The 15982-nt window shown below is 37.5% G+C and overlaps 1 protein-coding gene across 1 annotated transcript; it reads right to left on the bottom strand.

Moving 5' to 3' along the window:
* Positions 1–707: 707 nt before the first annotated feature.
* On the bottom strand, positions 708–3387 carry LOC122639501 (glucan endo-1,3-beta-glucosidase 12-like). Its single transcript, XM_043832368.1, has 5 exons — positions 2724–3387; positions 2013–2092; positions 1544–1979; positions 1050–1080; positions 708–959 (listed from the first exon to the last, which is right to left on the bottom strand). Exons 1-5 carry the CDS (start codon positions 2782–2784, stop codon positions 788–790), a joined length of 780 nt encoding a protein of 259 aa, XP_043688303.1. The 5' UTR covers positions 2785–3387; the 3' UTR covers positions 708–787.
* Positions 3388–15982: the final 12595 nt, after the last annotated feature.

The raw sequence follows: 15982 nt of genomic DNA on the forward strand, positions 1-15982 counted from the left end.
TCGTTTTTTCAGTGGTTCTTGTTCTTTAGACAAACCTGATTGTTTCCAATTATTTAAAAAATTATTCAGCTCTCAAGTTCCGCTTTTCAATCCATGAAGAGCAAAATCTTACCATTTTTTTTTTTTTTTCTTTGGGGCGTAAAATGTACAGGTGTGCTTTATCTACTAAACATTACAGGTTCCATGGTGTTAAACAGATCAATCTACATTGCTTTATTGAATTCATTTCATGGCTGGGGTGCGCCCGGAGGTTCGATGTCCGGGCTTTTACGTACAGTTAGCATTTTCCCTTCTTTCTTTTATATGTGAGCAACAAAATTCAGTAATCAGACACGCTGGTAGGACGTGGAAGGCAATGCTTTATAAATTGTACCAAGCATCTTTTTTCTTTCTGGGTAAAGTAAATTGTACTAAGCTGATAAACTGAAAACATCACTTCGATTTCTTTTGACCCTGCAGCTAACCCTTTAAATTGGCCTAAGCACAACAAAAGCAGTCCAAAACAGATGGACTTTTCTGAAAGAATTTTATTGTTTTAACACTACAAAAAAGGGAGCTATCTTATCTATTGATAGTGTGTACCAGTAAGAGGGGGAACCCATCATTTTACATTTCTCTTGTATACTTGTGAGGTTCATCAGGCAGAAGTCATCTTTAGAAGTAGCCTGATTTCTTGCCGAAGGCTTTGCTTTGTGTAATAATCCCCTTTACTATATTTATGCTCACAGAACAAATAGCCTGATGGGGGCAATTGAGGGAATTGCCTTGTTGTGGATTGAAGTTTCTGTCATATCCATCTTACTGCTAGAACTGAGACTAAAATGCATGCCATGTTGAAGAGCTTCAAAAAACTATGTGAAACACTGGCTACTGCTGCTGAATTGGTGGATCCATTAGGTTCTGCTCCATAAACTGTAGATCCTATTGGGTTTGTAGTGTTCAAAACTGATGCACTGGTACTGCAATTGCAAACTATAATGAGTAATCTTTACTATGTGAACATACAGAAAAGCACTGGAAGTAAAGATTGTATGGACAGATTAGTTTACCTCGTCGATTGATACGAACAGGATCCGTTACCTGCAAAAATATTGGGGATGGAAAGAAGTTCCCGCTGTTAGTTACTAATGTAAATATACCCACAGTATAAACATATATGCCTGTGTATTTGAGCACAAGCACCTACAGAAGTATGCTTAACATGGCTTTCACTTATACACAAGGTCATCAATGAAAGTAATTTATCCAAATTAGCCAAAGGAAACAAGATTGACAAAGACAAGCAAAAAAAGAGAGGCACAGTAACATGATTAAATGAGTGTTCATTGGAGATGTGGGGAAAGGTAACCATTTATATGATTAGACATGGACCCACATGTGGACTAGCCTGTCAAAAATTATTGAACCAAAAGAGAAGCTGCACATGACATGAATGTTGTGCAAAAAATAGTTTGAAGAGCAGGAAAAAGCTTGTGGATCATCAGAGTCAGACCCACATAATTTGATGATTCAAGTAAAGAGTCTTTTGAGCATAATAGCTTACTTGGATCAATATTTGTTACAACAGCTGTTCCTCCGAAGTTGCAGCTATTCGGATTTGGGTTCTTCTGGTAGTAGTTATTGAATGCATAAGATGCATGATCACGAACTGTATTTGGGTTGTAACAAGGTCCACTTGGTTGAATTGCTGAACAATCTGCACCTCCGTATCCACAGGCATAGTCAAGGGCCACCTGCAATGCAGTTTCTGAAGCACTTTGGGTTGCAAGACACCAACTTCCTCCTGTTGATGCAGGGATTCCTGGTGCCGGAGTAGTACTACTTGGGCTTGTAATTGTCGGTGTCAGTGTTGCCGGTGTTGTGACTGGGTCTGTCATAGTAGGAGGAGGAGTAGTAGTTGGCATTGGAGTTGGAATTGTTGTGGGAGTTGGATTGACCACTGGAACTGTTGTTATAGGTGTGATGACATCTCTTTTGGTGGACTGAACTGAATTGGATAATGATGTTGTTGATGCTAATTCTTCATGGTCTAATAACTCTTTGGTGTGCCTAGTTGATCCAATATTCAAAGGTGTCTCTGTAACAATTGAACCTAGATTTGAAAGTTCAGGAAATGAAACAAACCCAAAAAGTTGTGAGAATCATTTTCTGTGAACCAAAGAGGAGGATTCAATAAATTCAAATTGAATTCATGTGAATATAGAGGCCAAGAGAAAACTATAGAACTACTAAATAGATGGATAACAGAAAGAACCCAAATCAAGTTCAGTGGCTTTTCTAGAGTTTTTTTCAATAACAAAGTCCAAGTGGTTCATGATTGCAGAAAGTCCGGAGTTTTGGTACAGAAATAGAACAAAATGAATACGACAAAACAAACCATGAGTCAAAATTTGAAATCAACACGGACCATTTGACAAAATCAAAGAGATAAAATTCTTAAAAGGAGAGAAACCACATGGACAAGTCAATAAATTCCACACTTGCAAAAAAGAAGAAACACCTCAATAAGTAAGAGAGTTAAATTTTGAAAACAAAAAACCCAAAACCCACATGGAAAAATATTCAAAATTTATGCCAAAACTCAGAAGGCATGAGATGAAGTAACCCATTTGAGTTAAATTTTGAAAACAAGAACACAAAACCCATATGGAAAAAGCATTCAAAATTCAAGCCAGAACTCAGAAGGCATGAGATGAAGTAACCCATTTGAAAGGGCAACTCACCTGCACAAAGGAAAATACCCAAGAGGAAGAACATGAGAAACTGACGAACCCTTGCGCCCATCCTTCCAAGCTTTTTCTTCTTCTTCTTCTCCTAGTTCTCCTCCAAACTTCCTTAGTTTGTCTCCTCAGTTTGAAACAAAGAGATAGCTAAAATTTCTCAAATAAGAGAGTTATCACTGGGGTTGAAAAAGAAGCAGGATAATTCCCTGTGTGCCTTTATCAATTAGATACATATATTTTGAAGAATCAGAGCTTCCTTGGATCGAAGTAAAATGGAGAAGAAAAGAGAGAAGGAGAGGAGGGAATAAAAGAAAACTTGAGAAAGGAGGCATGTGTGTGGGAAGGTGCACGCAAGAGCAGGTGCAAAAAGAATAAAAAAGGTGAATGGAAGGAGAAAAGAGGGCCAGGTAGTGACTTATTTGGATTTTAAGTCTGGTCTGTGGGCTTGATGAAGTAATGATAATAACGGTAATGATGATGGGAAGCATTTTCTTTTCTCTCTTTTTCTCTTTCTCTCTCTCTTTTACTGTTTTATGGGACTAAATCAAAACTTATAAAAACCAAAGGTGGGAAGGAAGAAATTAAGAAAGTCTAAGTTCGGCTGGTGGGGTGTGCTTCCTTGTCTCTCCCTTTCTTTATTCTTCCATCTCTTATGATCACCATTTGAAGAAATCAAGATTTTCTTTTTCATTTATGTTGGCTTGTCAGTGTAAAGGATGCTTCTGATCCTCAACCGCCCAAGAAGAAGAAGAAGAAGAAGTCTCTTTAAAACAAACTTACTTCTTAATGAAGAAAATCAAAAGAATATATAGGTTTCATTCAGGTGTGGGCCTGTCTGAATCAGTTAGCATCAAAGCATTATGTGGGTCCTATTTTAAGAACCCATAATTCTTAGAATTAAGAACTGATGCATGGCATGCATGCATATTATTTGTGAAACTCTAGCACTTCCCTTTCGTCAGTGAATGTTTCCCAGATGAGTACATATATGTAGAACCACAGAAAATTCTATATCGTCTGGGGATGTGTCATGGAATGCATATATATATATTATGACTTCTTTTATTATATGATGTGTTTTACAACTGTGAAACCCATATGTCAAAACAGATAATATCGTACCATCAATGAGACCGAATACGTAGCACTTCAATATATTAAGAGCAGCAACCCTAGAGAAAAAGATTAGGTCACTTAGAAGAGTAGCCCTTTTATTTTCTCCTTTTTAAGTCAATCAGTCAACACTGATGTTATAGCTAGCTAGTAGAGATATATGGCTCTGATCTTGTGCTAACAACCAATTTCATCATCCAGACCAGGACCACTCCATGGCAAAAAGATATTAGTGATCAAGGTGGGCTGTCCAAAACCCTCTACCAAGCAATTTTGGTTACTATTTATTTTGAAAAAAAAAAACAAAAACCCAGCTCAATCTGATTAGAGTACTTTTCTATCCCTAGAATCCAGATGATTGAAGATGAGTCTTCTTCTTGGCTGTTGTCCATTGCACCATCTAAACCCAAAAGTGAGAATATGTTTTGTTACTTTGTAGGTTATGCAGAAATTTTTTATGAGGTAGTTGGGCACATAGTCTAAACTCTTAAGTGAGACATCATTTCTCCTTTTTGAGACTATTCAAAAAAGTTCAAAGCACCCATTACTCTTCTAGTGTACGTGCAGTTTATATTATCATGTATGATGATATAGGACCATTAATGGGCCCAGGACAACATGAATTAAGTGGGTAGGAGGGACCCATAACTTCCCACGTGTCTCATGTTTAGAGGATAAGGATGGATCTTTCAATGAGTCTCTCTCAGCTAATAGATTTGCTTTCAAACGAACAGGAGGGAAATTGAAATGCAGTGGTAATATAAGAAAGGGAATTCTTCAAATATTTTTTCACTTATTTTAAGGGGGAGGGGAAGGGGGGGGAGGGTGTTTGGATTTTGGATATACCAAACAAACCCAAACACAACAGAAAAAGTCAATTCCAAGTGGGCCCATCGTTTCAAGAATTGGGAATCAAATCGCTGAATCGGCCAATCAGGATTGGAATCTGTAGACACCGATCCTAATTCCTTCCAATCCTAAGCACTGGTTGCCTGAATCGGAATCAGATCGGCCAATTCCTAGTCATCTTCTTCGTATTCTCAGCTGGATCAGACCAGTTCCTGATTCCAAGGCTGATCTGATATTTACCACAAAATGATTTGGAATCGGTTGGATTGGACTGATACAGGTCGACTTTGCTCCAATTCGGATTGGAAACGGCTGTCACCAATTCGATCCTTAATTCCAATTTTTAAGAACTTGAAGTAGACCCCACCAAAGCACCATCAGATTCAAAGGGCCCTTCCCTCCTATTAGAGTGAATAATATTCCCTTAGTTTATTCATGAATCCCATAGGGATACATACATGGTACACAATGAGATTCTAGATCTCTTAAACAAGGAAACCCAATATTGGGTGATACAAAGAGATACAAAGCTATAACCACCATAACCACCACAATCGATCAGTATTTGGTTTCCATAGATAGAGTAGTCCATACCACATGTAAATCACATGTGATAATAGACCGACCGATCAATATTTGGTTGCCATAGATAGAGCAATCCATATCACATGTAAATCACATGTGATAATAGACCGAGAAAGGAAGGTGGATCATCTCCAATGATCCTTCTCTCAATACACCCCCTCAAGGTGGAGAATCGGGCAACCGAATCTTCAGCTTGTCACGTAGACTCTCAAAACGGGAGTTGGCTAGTGGTTTTGTCAATGTGTCAGCGAGTTGATCTTGAGAAGAAGTAAACTGGACTTGTAACTGCTTTTTGGCGACCCAATCATGAACAAAATAGAGTCAACTTCAACATACTTTGTCCTGGCATGAAATAATGGGTTGGTTGGCAAATATGTGACACCCAAGTTGTCACACCAGAGAATAGGTGTGCCGGATAACAGATGACCAAGTTCAGTAAGTAGCGATTCCAGCCAAATCAACTCAGCAGATGCATCTGCCAAAGCCTTGTATTCGGCTTCTATAGAAGAACGAGCTACAGTGCGTTGCTTGCGAGAGACCCAAGAAATAAGATTTGGCCCAAGAAAAATTGTGAAACCACCGGTAGATTTTTGATTAGACCCATCACTGGCCCAGTCAGCATCAGTAAATGCCTGCAAAGAGCGGGACGAAGAACGCTCAATGAGCAAGCCAGCAGAGTGTGTGCTTTTCAAATATCGAAGAATACGCTTGGCCAATTGCAATGCTCAGTTGGAGAATGCATGAACTAACATGCACAATTAACCGCAAAAGAGACATTCGGACGAGTATGTGTTACATATTGTAGGGCACCCACGACTGAACGATACTGGGTAGGATCTGACATTAGTGCACCCCCTGAATAAGAGAATTTGGTAGTAGTAGCCATGGGGGTTTTCACCGGTTTGCAATCAACCATTCCAGTACGCTTTAACAGATCCAAAATGTACCGGGACTGTGATAGTAGAATGCCTTTTGAATGATGAGTTATCTCAACACCCAAGAAAAAGTGCAGATTGCCTAGGTCTTTGATGGAGAATTCATTGGATAGTTGGTGCAACAGAGAAGTGATCATGGCTGAGTCATTGCCAGTCACAATAATGTCATCCACATAAATAAGAATGTAACAGACATGGCCACCAAAACATCGAATAAACAAAGATGTGTCCGTTTTGGATCCGTGACAACCCAATCCAATCAAAAACTTAGACAGACGATGAGACCAAGCACGGGGTGCCTGTTTGAGACCATATAGCGAGCGATGTAGCCTATAAACCTGATTTGGAAAGGAAGGATCAGTAAAACCTTGTGGTTGGAATATATACACTTCCTTGTCCAACACACCATGAAGGAATGCATTCTGAACATCTAATTGACAGATGGGCCAGGCTTGTGAAACTGCGATGGAGAGAACACATCGAACTATAGTGGGCTTCACCACCAGACTAAAAGTCTCACCATAATCTAACCCAGGCTGTTGGTGAAACCCTTTTGCCACAAGTTGCGCTTTGTAGCGCCCAAGAGAACCATCAACTTTCTGTTTAATCCAATAGACCCATTTATTTCCAATGAGATTCATAGTGCTTGTGCGAGGAACAAGAGACCATATGCCGTTCCGAATCAAAGCCTTGAACTCATCTGCCATTGTTGTACGCCACTCTGCAATTTTATTATCCTACGAAAAAGAAGTAGGTTTAGTAGCAACTGTAGTGGTAGTAAGTGCATGTGGGAACGGGGCATGGGAACGAAGCCGCATTGGTGCAAATGTTGGATTTTTGTGTCCATCAAACCCGGTTCGGTCAGGTTCAATCCGGTTTTACCTTGTATTGAACCTTTATACATTTTGGTTTAATATTATCACATGCGATATAAACTTTTTGAGCATTATGTGTCCGTAAGTATCACTTAAAATGGTAGTCACGACTAGGGTTTGGGCTGGGCACCCTAATCATATAGTCGTTACATTAGGTAAGCCTAGACATGTGATGTCAGGGTACAAATCCGAGTACTCACATGTTTGATATGTGTATTGGTGAAGAATCTACTTTGTTGATTCCCTCATGTATTACTACTAGATGTAGGAAGGGATAGACATCTGTCACCGAGGCCCTATACCTGAAGGGACCCTATCACTGCAAAGTGTGACCGCATTCTTTGATTCATCATTGACTGAGACTCAAGTGAGTCAAAGTCGGTGTTCTGGGAATGCGTGAACACTTTGTGAGTGAAGGAGTTACTCAACATGGTCACCACTACCCTATTGGGGAACACCAAGATTGAGATTTTCTGTGAATGGTCGGATCGGAATCTGGATCCAGTGCCATTTCAGAAATGGTTTTTGCAAAACCTATTTTACATAAAATGATAGATTATGTATAGTTGTTTGATTAAAGTGTTTTATCGAATTTTACGGGACCCAATCAGATACACAGACACTCTTGTATGGACACGTACCATGGAATGGGGTTTGGCAATACTAGTGTACATGCCTTAGATTTTATAATAATGATGTTGATTAGTGGGGGGGGGGGGGTTGTACATGATAATTTATTATCATATAAGGAGTTATTTGGAATTTACTAAAATAATTGATTATTTATTTAATTAATGGATATGGTGCTAATTGTAATTATGCATAAATTAAAAAAAATAATTAATTATATTATTCCCTATTGGATTCTATTTTTTCACCAATTAGAAGCACTTTGAGTTTAAATAGGAAAGCCAACAAAGAGAGAGAGAGTCAGACTCTCACAGGGATTTATCCCATCTAGGGTTTTAGAAACCTTGGCTTTATAAAACACCAAAAAACGTAGAGGGGGCAGTAGAGCTCTACGTTTTTGGCTGCCCCCCCTTTGGACGAATTTTTGGTTCCCCCTCTCTCTCTTGTGATCTCTTCTTTCTCCTTCTTCTTGCTCTCTATTGTTTTGAGAGTTAGGGTTTTGGAAACCCAGATCTATGCTTGAAGAACTGAAGAGGATCTAGGATTGGCTTGAAGAACCTTGGCTGCACCATTGGAGGTTCAGATTTGTTTGCGTGGAGTGCTCATTGGAGGAAGAACCATTGTCTATTGGAGGAGCAACACTTGAGGCTCATCAGGTTAGCAAATTTATGTTAATTCATGTTGATTTAATTTTATAATTAACCTAAATCAATTATTTACCGCTGCGCATTCGGGTATTGGATGGATCCCTCTATCCATGAGATGGAATAGAGAGGTGATTTTCTTTATGACATGGATCCCGATATTTTTATGGGAAGTCAAAGAGATGGATTGGGCATTGGTTTGTCATACCAAACCCTAATAGGGTTCCAGTAGGACATCATGGGCGACCTTGGAAAATCCTAAAATTGAAAATAGGATGCCCAATCAAGATTAGGGTGCCCTAGGGACAACCTTGGAGATCCCAAGAGTTGGGAACTCGAAACTTATATTATTATTGGTTTCCCAAGTCCAAGATCCCATGGATCGTAGCACCGCCTACATTGTAGTATCAGAGCCATCTTTCCCACCCATGGATATCATATAATTAATGTTTTAATGTAATTATCATGTATGGGCAAGTTGTCAAATTCTTTATTGAATTTGTTGAAGATGCACATGGGTGGTTATAGGGTTGTTGTAACAACCTTCCCATGTGCACATGGGTAATTACAAGGTTGTTAGAATCTAGCAACTTGCCCATGTGATTGGTTATATTCACCATGGATTTGAATTATGTTATTTTTCCAATCATTGAAAAATTGTACCCATTAATGGCAAGGGAAATTTTATTTATTTTAAATTTTTTTTGATTGATGCGGGGATGGAGCACACGCTACCAACCATCCCCACGCTACTGCCATTGCCCATGCCACCTTCCCGCGGCTAGTAAGGTGCGCGGACAGCAGCCAACTCATAAGTTGCACACGCGCGGCCTGCGCAGTGAGAGCTGCGCGCAGCCCATGGGTGCTGCCCGCAGCTTGTGCCCTTTTGCCCTTGTGGTTTTGAGCAGAATTTTTTCTGCAGCATTTTTCCTCCTAGTTTTAATAGAAAAAAAAGGGTTTTACAAAACAGAATTTTTATTTGTTTTGCTTTTGCAGGATGAAAATGGGTGAAGAGATTTTTTTCTCCACCCAATTGGAATTAAAATGGGATTTTAATTGATTATGAGCTTGGATACATGTTATCACATGTGATGTGGTGGTTCAATGATTGAAGAAATCCTGTGTTATGCTTGCTTGCCTTAATGATGCCCATGTATAATGTTATATTATTATGTGATTATGAGATTGTCTCTCTAATAAAATGGATGGTAATTTGATGTATGCAATGCATTGGGATTATGGGTGGATGTGATGTTTCTCTCTCTTTCTCTCTCTCTCCCTTTCTTTCTTATAAACAAATGTACTCCACCCCATGGGCAGCCCAAAATGGTGGGTTGGTTTCTCCATGCGGGGTTTCTTTATTTTAGAAAGGAAAGTGTATAGAATATTTTTTCTAGGTTTCCATTGTAATTTTAGAGGAGTTAGGACTCCCAAGACATGTTGATGATGATTCACAAATAGTGATCAAAGCTTATGGAGATGCAAATCATCAACTTTGAAGACATGATCGGACGGAGGAGATGATCAAGGCGTGGCATCCATGGCATGTTTGATGCACCCATAATTAAAAAAAAATTATTAGTTTTATTTTTATTGGAAGGGTTCTTTAATTGTTTCTGATAAAAATACCGTCATCCCATAATCACTTTTAATTAATGTTGATTAATTATGTTATTTGATTCCATCCATTATATGTATGTGAGAGCTGCTTATGCAGGGAAAACACTTCCCTCCCTCTATGATTGTTTTGATGATAACAAACAAGTTGGCACAAACCATTGTATATTAATATGTCAACAGGTTTGATGATGGAAATAAAGAAGATCAAGCCAAGAATGAAAACACATAAAGCACAAAGAAGATCAAGACTTTGAAGACTTGGACTCTCAAGCAAAGATGATTTTAAAGAAGACTCATTTGAAGATTGAAGAACATCACTTGAAGAAATCAAGTTGAAGCCTCTTTCTACATGAAGATGTTCGAGTGCACATACATAGACGTATACTCGCATATTTATAATTGCATTTGCACACATTAATGAAATCGCATTTGCATCATATAGAGAGTCTAGGAAGTGACTTAAAGACCCTTAAAAGCCTTAGCATAAGTTAGGAAAAGACCAGACCAAAGACTATCAGAGATAGCTTGGCAAAATGCCCAAAAACACCAAATAGTCGATCCAACTGGTCGACCGGTTATAGGGTATATTTCGCCCATTTGGTTACAGAAGCCAACCGATTTCAACCGATTCCTTAAACGGTCGCCCACCACTAACCGGTGGCACAACCGATCGATCGACGATCGACCGCTTGGCCAAGGCTGACTCCAACGATTTTTTTCCTCTCAACGGTCATATGAAATGGTCGACCGGTTCACCTAAAAACTAACAATTTTTTATCCGTTGTGACTCAAACTTCATCTACATTTTGGCTATAAAAGAAGCATTAAATGTGCTCCAAACATAACACTTAAAACCCCTAAACTACTAGTCAATAAAGACCTGTAGGTGTGAGTTTTCATTATTTCTTGAGAGCTATTTAAGCATCATCACTCAAAGCTCTCTTACATTAAAGTCTAGTGATCTCCCACAAGTCCAATCAAGAGTGACTTCAGTATTCAAAGGCCTTCACAAGCATTCTATTACAAGCTATATTATATAGAAGGTCAAATACATGCGCATTCATATACACATCATTCATCACTTGCAAGGAGTACATGTCACATTTCTTGCCTAGGTAATTCTTTCATTTTCTTATTTATTGTTTATGCTTTTGATTTAAGAAAATATTTATGTGTTAATGTAGACTGTACTTAGATTAATACTTGGGATCCTCTTATCCTGTGAAAAAGATTAGGATTCTCTTATCCTATGAAAAAGAGCTAGGATTCTTTTATCTTGTGAAAAAGATTGTAAAGGTATTCTTCACGACTATTGTACTGAAAGGAAGACACTAGTGAAATTCTCTCGAGGTTGAGAGGAGTGGATGTAGGTTGGGTTAGCCGAACTACTATAAATCTTGTGTCTTTGCATCTTGAATACTTATTTATTTACTTTGTCTTAAATCAAAAAAATTACAAAAAGACTCATTTTTCACTAGTGGTAACCTTTTTCCCCCCTCTAGGTTATCCATCAATTGGTATCAAAGTCTGAGCTCAAAATTGAGACTATAGTTGCTCTAACTTGAGCTCAAAAGATCCATGACATCTTCATCATCCTCACACCAAATTGAGGGACTTAACAGTGCCAGGCCACCATACTTCGATGGTGAAGGATTTGCCTATTAGAAGTGTAGGTTCAAGAATTTTGTATGCGCCCATGATATTGATATATAAATTGTATTTGAAGAAGGCTCGTACAAAATCACTAAAACTGTTGGAGATATAAAAATACCCAAATCTAGAAATAAATGGACTGCAGCTAATAAGAAGAAAATTCAATATAATCATAAAGCAATTATATTTGTTCAATGTGCTTTTAATGAAAAAGAATTTAATAGAAGTAGTATGTGTGACACAGCTAAAGAAATGTTTGATGAACTTGTTGTAGTTTATGAAGGAACCATACAAGTTAAACAAATCAAAATTGATAGGCTTGTTCATGAATATGAATTGTTCAAAATGCTTGAAAATGAAGATATTGCTAGTATGTTTACTCATTTTACTAACATCACAAATAAGCTTAAAAGTCTAGGTAAGATCTACACCCCATCCAACAATGTTCATGAATATGAATTGTTCAAAATGCTTAAAGATGAAGATATTGCTATATGTTTACGCATTTTACTAACATCACAAATAAGCTTAAAAGTCTAGGTAAGATCTAGACCACATCAGACAATGTGAGGAAGATTTTAAGATCATTGCGACCTCGATAGAGACAAAAAAAACAACAGCAATCAAAGAAGCCAAAAATCTTGTACAGTTGAGCATAGATGAGTTAATGGGTTCACTTCAAACTCATAAAGTTGAACTAAAGAAGACAAGATAAAAGTAAAGGAACTCAAAGATCATAAGAAGAAAATCTATGTAGCTGTAAAAACAAGCGAATCAAGTGATGAAGAAGAACAAAATGATTCCAATGAAGAGACCACCAACCTAGCATTGATGGCACATGCTAAAAAAGAGGATGATTTAGAGGTAAGTTCTAATTTTTTTAATTCAAATTCTAAAAACAGTGATTCAATTGATGATATTGACACTAATGATATAGATGAAAATAATATAGAAAAAGGCTTTGCAGCTCTCTATGAGGCAAGTCGAAAACTTGAAACCTCTAACTCTATTTTAGAAAAAGAAGTAGTTGGTCTACATAATAAAGTAGATGATTTACATGCTTATATTGCTAAACTTGAAGAAAAAAAAATAAAATTGACATCGGCCTTGCTCACCTTCACCAAAGGACAAAAGTCCTTAGATGCTCTTCTTGGTACTCCACAAAAGATACCTCAAGATAAAGAAGGTCTAGGCTATGATGGGAGAATCCCCCAACATGCCAAAGGAAAAGAAAAAGTGGAGTACATAGAAGAAGCAAGAACAAAACAAGGTCAAACATCAAATTCTCAAATTCCCTCTTCAAGAAACAAAAGAAGAAACAATCAAAGGCATAGAAATCAAAATCATCATGCTTTTCGATATACTTCTCAAAGAAGAAATAAACCTCAAATAGAATATGTTCCTCAAAGACCACAGAGACAATATTATCAACCTCAAATTCCACATATGATGGAAAGAAGAATTATACCTCAATATAACCATGGACCATACACGACTCACTATCCAAGGCAATATGATCCCTATAGACCTTATGCACCTCAAAGACCCCAAAGAGGTAGTAGACCTAAAAATTTTTTCGGCCATCAAAGACGAAAAAGAGCACTTCCTCCACTTAACATCTATAATCCTAGGTACCAACGACCTAATAACTATGTTCCAAACAAGAACAATAAATACAAGAAAGTTTAGGTAACTAAAGGAACTTTCAATTATAATAACGATGGACCCATGAGATTATGTGGTCCAATGTATAATTAATTTTGTTTTGTAGCTATGCTTGAAGAGAAAGAGCCAACTAGAATGGTACGCTTAAGTTCTTATATTTGCTATGACATGATATCTTGCTTCGTGATATTTATTAAGATACATATTATGATTGACGAGAAAGCAAATTCTTAGGAGGAGCCACCCTAAGTTAATTTTATTTTCAAATTTATGCTTCACTTTTGCATTGTTTACTTGAAAAATGAATATTATAATTTTTTTACTGGCACTAGCGCAGGGAGAGCTTCTCTAAACCATTTTTGTTGTTGACAAAAGGGGGAGAAGAATTAATTTATGATTTGGATTAAATTTATTTAATGGAAAAAAGCCTTATGATTTAAAACTTATGATTAGATGATTATATATAATGCTTCATTATGAGTTTCTTATCTAATGTATTCTATCATTGCATTATATCTATTATTAGCCAAATCATTTGTTTGTCATCATAAAAAAGGGGGAGATTGTAGGGAAAACACTTCCCTCCCTTCATGATTGTTTTGATGATAACAAACAAGTTGGCACAAACCATTGTATATTAATATATCAACAGGTTTGATGATGGAAATAAAGAAGATCAAGCCAAGAATAAAAAGACAAAGCACAAAGAAGATCAAGAATTTGAAGACTTGGACTCTCAAGCAAAGATGATCTTAAAGAAGAGATCATTTGAAGATTGAAGAACATCACTTGAAAAAATCAAGTTAAAGCCTCTTTCTATATGAAGATGTTCGAGTGCACATACATAGACATACACTCGAATATTTATAATCGCATTTGCACACATTAATGAAATCACATTTGCATCATGTAGAGACTCTAGGAAGTGACTTAAAGATCCTTAAGAGCCTTAACATAAGTTGGAAAAAGACCAGACCAAAGACTGTCATAGACAGCTGGTAAAATGCCCAAAAACACCAAATGGTCGATCCAACTGGTCGACCGATTATAAGGCATATTTTACCCACTTGGTTATAGAAGCCAATCGGTTTCAACCGATTCCTCAACCGGTCGCCCACCGCCAACCGGTCAATCGACGATCGACCGCTTGGTCAAGGTTGACTCCAACGGCTCTTTTCCTCCAACCGGTCAATGAAGTGGTTGACTGATTCACCTAAAAACTAGTCTTTTTTAATCCGTTATGACTCAAACTTCACCTACCTTTTAGCTATAAAAGGAGCATTAAATGAGCTCCAAACATAACACTTAAAACACCTAAACTACCAGTCAATAAAGACTATTAGGTGTGAGTTTTCATTCTTTCTTGAGAGCTATTCAAGCATCATCACTCAAAACTCTCTTACATTGAAGTCTAGTGATCTCCCACAAGTCTAATCAAGAGTGACTTCAATATTCAAAGGCCTTCACAAGCATTCTATTGCAAGCTATATTATATAGAAGGTCCATGTGCATTCATATACACATCATTCATCACTTGCAAGGAGTACATGTCACACTTCTTGCCTAGGTAATTCTTACTTTTTCTTATTTATGATTTATGCTTTTGATGTGAGAAAACATTTGTGTGTTAATGTAGACTGTACTTAGATTACTACTTGGGATCCTCTTATCTCAGTAAAAAGATTAGGATTCTCTTATCTTATGAAAAAGATTAGGATTCTCTTATCTTATGAAAAAGATTAGGATTCTCTTATCTTATGAAAAAGATTAGGATTCTCTTATCCTGTGAAAAAGAGTTAGGATCCTCTTATCCTGTGAAGAAGATTGTAAAGGTGTTCTTCACACCTATTATATTAAAAGAAAGACACTAGTGAAATTCTCTCAAGGTTGAGAGGAGTGGATATAGGCTGGGTTAGTCGAACCACTATAAATCTTATGTCTTTGCATCTTGAGCACTTATTTTATTTACTTTATCTTAAATCGAAAGAATTGCAAAAAGACTCATTTTTCATTGGTGGTAACCTATTTCCCCCCATTTAGGTTACCCAACAGCTTAAACCCTCTTTGATTATAATACACTATTTACGCCCAAATCTGACAAATTGGGATTCGATTATACATAAGATCGTGCATTGCACGCTGCCATCAAAGAGTTATCATTTAAATTTGATTTAACAAAGTGAAGAGGTGGAACCCACCATGACTATAGATGGTGGGAGGTTACAAACCCCACATGGCCACATGGCACAGGATAAGTACTTTGGAGTGACAGTGACCCCAATACAAGGAAGCAGGTGGAAGTGTTGGTTATGGGAGTTACCAAGTAAATATCTTTTATATAAGACAAAAGCCAAGCAAAAGAGAAGACATCCAATGGATCAACAAAACACTCTAGTCTTTATCTTTTTTTTGATCTTTTTCTTTTTTTATCTTTCAGGATGTAGTCTTTCATCCTGCTCTGTAATTTTTACTGGAGTTGGGTTCTAGCCACCAATGCCTCATTGGCTTGTGTTTTAAGGGGCATTCATGTAGGTCTTGCTTGGAGAATAACTCCAGCACCAATGTCTTTTGGCCCGTGTTTCAGAAGACAACCATCATCATGAAGTTGTAAACTTTATTAGTCCATGGCTGGCAGAGTTATGGAAGCTTCATCAAAACCATTTTTGGGAGATGGATGGAGAACAACTCCA

Source organism: Telopea speciosissima, chromosome 9, assembly GCF_018873765.1.
Source record: "Telopea speciosissima isolate NSW1024214 ecotype Mountain lineage chromosome 9, Tspe_v1, whole genome shotgun sequence".
Lineage (NCBI taxonomy): Eukaryota > Viridiplantae > Streptophyta > Magnoliopsida > Proteales > Proteaceae > Telopea > Telopea speciosissima.

Bases quoted from the DNA above. Each gene is read 5' to 3' on its own strand.
- LOC122639501 (XM_043832368.1), bottom strand. From the start codon at position 2,784: ATGGGCGCAAGGGTTCGTCAGTTTCTCATGTTCTTCCTCTTGGGTATT. The intron at 1,980-2,012 runs TCAACAACATCA...TCAGTTCAGTCC, and splicing joins TAGACCATGAAGAATTAGCA to ACCAAAAGAGATGTCATCAC. The intron at 960-1,049 runs GTAAACTAATCT...TTGCAATTGCAG, and splicing joins TGTTCGTATCAATCGACGAG to TACCAGTGCATCAGTTTTGA.